At 48.4% G+C, this 7,833-nt stretch overlaps 1 protein-coding gene across 3 annotated transcripts in view; it reads left to right on the plus strand.

The window, feature by feature from the left end:
• The window catches only part of LOC148442951 (protein transport protein Sec23A), a 141,211-nt gene that overhangs the window by 72,720 nt on the left and 60,658 nt on the right, over positions 1-7,833 (plus strand). For all 3 annotated transcript variants that reach the window (XM_088463468.1, XM_088463469.1, XM_088463470.1), the window contains exon 12: positions 4,613-4,702. In XM_088463468.1, the coding sequence (XP_088319594.1) occupies positions 4,613-4,702 (90 nt within the window). The remainder of the gene's footprint in view (positions 1-4,612; positions 4,703-7,833) is intronic.

The following is a 7,833-nucleotide window of genomic DNA, read 5'->3' on the forward strand; positions in this document are numbered from 1 at the left end:
CCGGTGTCAAAATCTAAATATGCCTTTTTTAAGAATATTAAGGATTTCCTCTTTCGGGTCAGTTAGTGGACCATTTAGAGGAGGCGTGGAAACATCCGGGCAAACGATATCAGCCTCAGAGGCTCTTGGCAGTGGCTTATTCGTTTGCAGATAATTATTTTTCTAAGTGGGAATCCCCTCCACAGGTGGATTCCCATGTGACACGCCTAGTCCGCAGTGCCACATTGCCCATGCCCTCCATGTCTTCCTTGAAGGATGCTACGGACCGTAAGGTAGCGATTTGCCTAAAGTCCATTTATTCCCTTGTGGGGGGGGCAGCTAGGCCGGCTATGGCTATTTGTTGGGTAGCCAGTGCTATGGAGCGCTGGGCTGATAATTTGGAGGCATCTTTCGATTCCGACTGTTTAGCTGAACAGACCGAGTTGATAGGCAATCTCCGGGACTTGGCCACTTATATCAATGAGGCGGCCTTGGATATCAGTACCCTGGCGTCTCGGATTTCTTCGGCGGCTGTCGCTGCTCGTCGCACCTTATGGTTGCGATCTTGGAAGGTGGACGCTGATTCCAAGAAGGGCTTGGAAGCTTTGCCTTTCAATGGAGAAGTCTTCTTTGGTCCGGATCTGGACAAAATCGTAGCCACGCTGGCGGCAGCCAAATCGGCATGTCTTCCGCCTGCTGCGGTTCTTTCTGGTTCAGGTACGTCGTCCTTTCGGCCTTACAGGGCCCAGGGTAGGCCTAAGACGCAGTCTTTTCCCAGACAGGCTGGCCCCAAAAAATCGGCCAAGCCCCGGAAACAGGCCTGGAGTACCAGACGTCCGGCCCCTAAGCCCGATGACAAGCCTGCGGCCTGACGGTCCGGGCCTCCCTTTGGGGGATCCCAAAGTGGGAGGCCGCCTGTTGCAGTTCGCCCAGTGTTGGTCGGTTACCACGACAGACACTTGGGTTCTCGAGGTGGTTTCTCACGGGTACGCCCTCTCCTTTCGGCACAGGCCCCCGTCTCGATTCTTCACCACGGGTCTTCCATCAGACCGGAACAAAGCCGTGGAACTGCGGAAGGTTTTGCACACTAGCTCCAGGCTGGAGTTATAGTGCCTGTTCCATTCTTCCAGAGGGGCCAGGGTTTCTATTTCAATCTGTTTTTGGTGCAGAAACCCAATGGGTCGTATCGTCCAATCCTCAACCTCAAAGCATTCAACAAGTCTTTGTGGGTGCCGAGGTTTCGGATGGAGACCCTACGGTCCATCATTCTGGCGCTGGAACCTGGGGATTACATGGTGTCGATGGACATACAGGACGCTTACCTGCATGTCCCTATTCTTTTACGCCATCAACAGTTCCTCAGGTTTGCAATCCACAACGACCACTTTCAGTTCCGGGCGTTACCTTTTGGGCTGGCGACAGCACCACGTGTATTCACCAAGGTGATGGTGGTCATGGCGGCTTCCCTGCGGCTGCAGGGAGTCCGCATGTTACTGTACTTGGACGACCTTCTGTTGGTGGCAGGATCTCCAGAGCTCCTTCTCCGCCACTTGGACCTGACCATTGCGGTACTGCAATGGCACGGCTGGTTGATAAACTGGCAGAAGTCCACCCTGATCCCGCCTCAGAGGATTCTGCACCTCGGAGCCTTATTGGACTCTGGACAGCAAAGGATCTTTGTGACGGGGGAAAAGATCTCTGCCTTGCAGTTGAGGGTGCGCAGTTGTCTGCAGAATCGTCGTGTGTCTCTGCACTCGGCGATGAGGTTACTGGGATCCATGGTGTCGGTATTCGACATGGTGGAATATGCCCAGTTTCACTCCAGACTTCTGCAGCAATTGATCCTGTCCAAATGGAATGGACTGCCTCGGAGTCTAAAATCCCAAACGATGGTGCTCACTCCGGAGGTTCGCCTGTCCCTAGCCTGGTGGTTGCAGACAACAGGGGTCGTCCGTTCTGGGTGGCGAATTGGGTCCTGTTGACAACGGACGCCAGTCTGCGAGGCTGGGGAGCAGTCACGGGTCCACACTTGTTCCAGGGCAGGTGGACTCGGGCGGAAACAGAGCTTCCAATAAACATCTTGGAGCTCCGCGCGGTATTCAGTGCTCTCCAGCAGGCACATCGGGTTCTCCAAGGTCACCCAGTGCAGGTCCAGTCAGACAATGCTACCACCGTGGCCTACATAAATCGGCAAGGAGGAACCCGAAGTCGGGCGGCTCTCGTAGAGGTGTCCCGAATCCTGGTTTGGGTGGAGCGCAATCTCCCGGCCATATCAGCAGTCTTCATCCCGGGAGTCCTAAACTGGGAGGCGGACTTTCTCTGTCGCCAGGACGTTCATCCGGGGGAATGGTCTCTGCACCAGGACGTCTTTCAACTTCTGGTGGACAGGTGGGGTCTTCCAGAGATCGACCTCATGGCGTCACGGCACAACAACAAGTTGCCGGTGTACGGGTCTCGCACAAGAGACGAAAAGGCGTCTCTGGTGGATACTCTGTCCGTCTGGTGGACGTTCCGGTTTGCTTATCTGTTTCCTCCGTTTTCCCTTCTTCCACGGGTAATCTGGAAATTCAAACAGGAAGGAGGGACGCTCCTGTTGATAGCACTGGTTCTCAGACCTCCAGGGACTGTCCGTGGACAATCCTCTGCGGTTGCCGTTACGTCCGGACCTCCTGTCACAGGGTCCTTGTCTTCACCCGGACCTGACTCGGCTGTCTTTGATGGCGTGGCTGTTGAGACGGCCATGTTAAGGTCCAGGGGGTTTTCCAGCTCTGTAGTGCAAACAATGCTAAGGGCTCGGAAACCATCCTCTGCAAGGATATACCATCGTGTGTGGCATACGTTCTTCCAGTGGTGTCGGCCGAGAGGTTATGCTCCTCGGGAGTTCCGTCTGTCTAGAGTATTAGCTTTCCTACAGGCGGGACTGGACCATGGGCTTCGCCTTGCGTCTCTGAAGGTGCAGGTGTCTGCCCTGTCCGTCTGGTTCCATCGTAGGATTGCTGCAATCCCTGATGTGCGCACCTTTATGTAAGGTGTTCTCAGAATTCAGCCACCTTTTGTTCCACTGGTGACGCCTTGGGATTTAGCTGTGGTCCTGAGGGCTCTCCAGGGACCGCCGTTTGAACCACTGGGCTCAGTGGACCTCAAATGGCTGACAGCTAAAACTATTTTCCTTCTGGCCATTGCCTCGGCCAGACGTGTTTCTGACTTAGGGGCTCTCTCCTGTAGACTCCTTTTCTGATTTTTCATAGGAACAGGGCAGTGCTGCGCACTCATCCTGGTTTCCTTCCCAAAGTTGTTTCGAGTTTCCACATCAACGAGGAAATCGTTGTGCCGGCTTTTAACTCACCTGATCTTTCAGTGGGTGAGACCACTTTGGATGTTGTGCGGGCCTTAAGGATTTATGTTGACCGCACTTCTTCGTTTAGGAAGTCAGACGCCTTGTTTGTCCTCTATGGCTTCCGTAAAAAGGGTTGGCCTGCTTCAAAGCAGACTTTGGCAGGCTGGATTCGTATGGCCATTTCAGAAGCTTATCTTCATGAAGGCCTTCCGGTTCCTTCCTCTGTGAGAGCTCATTCCACTATGTCTGTGGGTCCTTCGTGGGCTGCTCGACGTGGTGCCTCTGCAGTCCAGATCTGCAAGGCTGCCACATGGTCCTCGGTCCATGCCTTTGTGAGGTATTACGCGTTTGACACCTTTGCCTCTCAGGATGCTTCCTTCGGGCGGCGGATTCTCCTTTCAGCACAGGAGCGTCCCCACCCTTAAAGGATACTGTTTTGGGACATCCCCAAGGTATCCTGTGGATACCCTATGGACCCTGATGTAGAAAATAGGAGATATGGTAAGAACTTACCTTTGTTATCTCTATTTCTACAAAGTCCATAGGGTTCCACAGGACTCCCACCCTGTCGCACCTGTGCTGCAGATGGGCTTTACTCTGGTCACTGGTTTTTCCGTCTCCCTCTGGTGAGAATGTGATTCTTGTGTGTGTCCAGATCTTTTTTCTCTCTCTTCCTTCTCCTCCTCCGGCCTATGGCTTGGTACGTAACTGAGATGCCTTGGCTCGGGGGCGGGGTATAGGAGGGGGACCCTAGTGCATCCTGGGAGGCTGAAAACTTAACTCTATGGTGCCCGATGCCTGACGTCATCACCTATACCCCCAAGGTATCCTGTGGAACCCTATGGACTTTGTAGAAATAGAGATAACAAGGGTAAGTTCTTACCATATCTCCTATTTTTCAAATAAAACCTTTTTTTTTATTATTTTTTTTATATATATAAAACATTGTTTTTTCTTGTATGCTGAATATTTTGTGCTGTTGTCTATTTAACTTATGGCAGCACATTCCCGAGGTACAGGCTAAAGGTCTTAACTGCAATTAAGCAGTAAATTAGGAATGCTATTAGGCTGTGTGAGTGCAGGGACCGGTAATGTGCCTCATCTATCTTAATTTGAGTTTGAACATTTCAGCGGATATTATATGGAGATTGTGCTGCTTGGAAAGCAAAAGGCTTTAGTAGCACTTTTCTGGGATACAGAAATATTGTCCTTTTAGCTGACAATGGCACCTTATCTATTATCCTTTTTATCTAACTAATGAGTCTTTCAGTACAATAATGTCATCTGTTTCCACAGGAAATTGGTACGGGTGGGACATGTCAATGGAAAGTATGTGGCCTCAGTCCTGCCACAACTCTGGCAGTGTATTTTGAGGTGGTAAATCAGGTAAGCTTATGTATGTATGTATACAGGGTAATCGTACTTTGGCACCCAATAGTGTATTCCTGTTTAGATTGTCAATGGACATATTTTAGATTCATGTAAATTGCGTGCCAGACGTATACTACAAAGATGCTCATTAAATACCAGTCTAATTGATACAGATCTGCTGCTTGTACTAATCTTCTCCATAAAATCCACCCAAAAGAGAACCAAAAGATGGAATTAGAAGAAATACTGTGATATCTTTGACAACACACATCCGTGAGGGCCATTCACCATACCAGTGCCACTGCCTACATACCAAGATGTTATGTAATCAAAACTTATCAGATTGTTTTATAGCATCCATTAAAATTGAGCTCACAAATATACCCACAAAACAAAGATTTGCACAGCATTCGGGGCGCAAACTTGGCAGTGATATTGGCGGTCAGACACCACTATATCATGGGCGTGGGCAGGAGCACATTTCCTTCTAAAGCACCCGGGAGAAAGAAGAGTGGCACGGTCATTGAGCTGTATCACTTAGACTGCTTCTGAGCACCTTTGAAGCATACGTCACGTACTGTACCCGTATTTACATGAGTCTAATGTATGTCCTTTATGGCTTTCTTTGCCATGTCTGTATATATGTTTTATATATGTATGTATATGTTACTAGATGTAATGACCCGTGTTGCCAAGCTTTTTTTTTTACTGCTTCTCTCGCGTGTTATCAAATTGGATATGGGGTGAACCGCGTGTGGCCAGTTTTAGTGCTTGTATAACTTATTTACTTAGGTTATTCCTTAAGTTCTGTTTCATGTGTCCCTTTTGCTTTCCGGACAAAATTTCCTGAGAATAAACTAGATTTTACTGCTCATTTTGTTATTCTGGTGCCTAAAATTGTGGTATTTCATGAATGTTTTGGTTTTTTATGTCAAGGTTCAAGGTGGAGTTTTTGGAGTAGCAGATAGTTACAGCTGACAATAGGAGGTTTGGGTGGAGTGAGGGTATTCCTCATAATGTGCCATGTGAGTTTGGCGAACATTGTCTTTTCCTATAGTTTTCAGAGAAGTGCGTGAAGTTTGCCCAATGTAAAACAAGTCTTCAAACACGCTAAAGTTAAACATGTGAAAGAGGCAGTCCCAGTAATTTTATTATATATTTAAACTGTAAATGAGGCTAAACTGAAATCTTTTTAGGATAAAAATTGAAGGGTTTATTGAGAGGGCTGGTTTTGGGGTGGGATGATGTTGGGCTTTGGGTGTGATGTTTGCGTAAATGCTTCTCTCCAGGTCTGTGCTATGCGGATCAATTTAGCGCATCAATGCAATAGAAGTGGTTTTGTGCTGCACTTCCAGGACATGTCTTAAATGTGGAACACTGTCTCTCTATTATTTCACTGAAATTCATTCTCCAGCCATTTCTCTTTGTAAATTAACGTTTAAGTTTTACAATATAATAAATGATTATTAGAACTGCAGGAGCTTCTTATAGTAGGTAAAGTACCATTGTAAAAAAATAGTATAAAATGAATAAGTTAAGATGAACTTGTCTTTTATACTGTTGACTAGTGATGACTTGGAAAAGTAAGAACTGTGGCCCTGATTCAGAGCCGGACGCTCTGACCAGAGCGCAGGCTCTGAATCATGGCCCACCTCCATAAATATGGAGCGTCCTCCTGGACGCTCGTATAGCTGTGGGTCACCACCCACAGCCTATACGAGCGTGCAGGATGATGGTCGCGATGGTCTTGATCATCGCCAGTGCGAGCAGGAGCCTGCGGTTGAGTTTCTCAACCGCAAGGCCAGGAGTGATTTTGGCTCTATCAGAGCCAAAATCACTTCCACTGACTTCACTAGTGATGTCAGTGGGGCCGGCTTCTGACGGTAGGCGTTCCCTTGGGAACGTCTCCGTCTGGCAGGCACGCCCACCAAAGGGGGCGTGCTGTCAATCAACATCGACAGCACGCCCCCTTTGATCAGACACAACGAGCGAAGGAAAGTCCTTCGCTCGTCGCGTCTCGCGCATGCGCACCATCGACCCACTTGCGAGCGGACAGCCGCTCGCGAGTGGATCTGAATCAGGCCCTGTATTCCCATGGTATCTTCACAATGTAAATTCAGTCAGAGGTTGTTGAAGTTTGTCAGTCAGGTGGTCTATACTAATGTTGTTAATAATGAAAGCAGCAACAAATGTACCTTTAAATAAAGATACAGCTGCAGATGATGGTTGTTCATACACACTGAACAACTGTCATCTGGGTGTGGGTCCCGCTGGCCGGGGGTTGCGGCGCGACTCCTTCCTTGCAGCCTCCACTGCAAGCCGACCGCCCATACACACAGCACGATGGACAGATATGTCTGCAGATATATCTGCCATTGGATGTGCAGCACAGCCGATGCGATATGTCTGGTAATGACATCATTCACAGACATATCACTGGTACACACTGGCCGAAGGGCACAAAATATATTGGCCGTTCAAATAATCGGCTAATATATCTGCCAGTGTGTACCCAACATTAGTAAGACGTAATAAGGGAAGACAAGAACAAGGGGAATAAACATACAGTAGATGACACATTCCATACCAAGGATCACATCAAGAACAATGGTCATCACTTTGAAATAAAATGCACTTTTACCATCAGCATAGAAGGGGCTCTGTACACTAAGAGCGGTAACGCTTACCACATGAGTATGGGTGGGAATCCTTACCACATGAGTACGGGTGGGAATCCTTACCACATGAGTACGGGTGGGAATCCTTACCACATGAGTACGGGTGGGAATCCTTACCACATGAGTACGGGTGGGAATCCTTGCCACATGAGTACGGGTGGGAATCCTTACCACATGAGTACGGGTGGGAATCCTTACCACATGAGTACGGGTGGGAATCCTTACCACATGAGTACGGGTGGGAATCCTTACCACATGAGTACGGGTGGGAATCCTTACCACATGAGTACGGGTAGGAATCCTTACCACATGAGTACGGGTGGGAATCCTTACCACATGAGGTGGGATGTGGAAAATTCAGTAGGAAAATGTAAATATGGTTTTGATTTCTTTCTCCTAATGCATTATATATATAACTAATGGACGTGGTATATTTATCCAATTTATATCTTGTCAGGAACTATTATT

This window comes from Taudactylus pleione, unplaced genomic scaffold (assembly GCF_031769625.1).
Source record: "Taudactylus pleione unplaced genomic scaffold, aTauple2 ptg001381l, whole genome shotgun sequence".
In the NCBI taxonomy this organism is placed as follows: domain Eukaryota; kingdom Metazoa; phylum Chordata; class Amphibia; order Anura; family Myobatrachidae; genus Taudactylus; species Taudactylus pleione.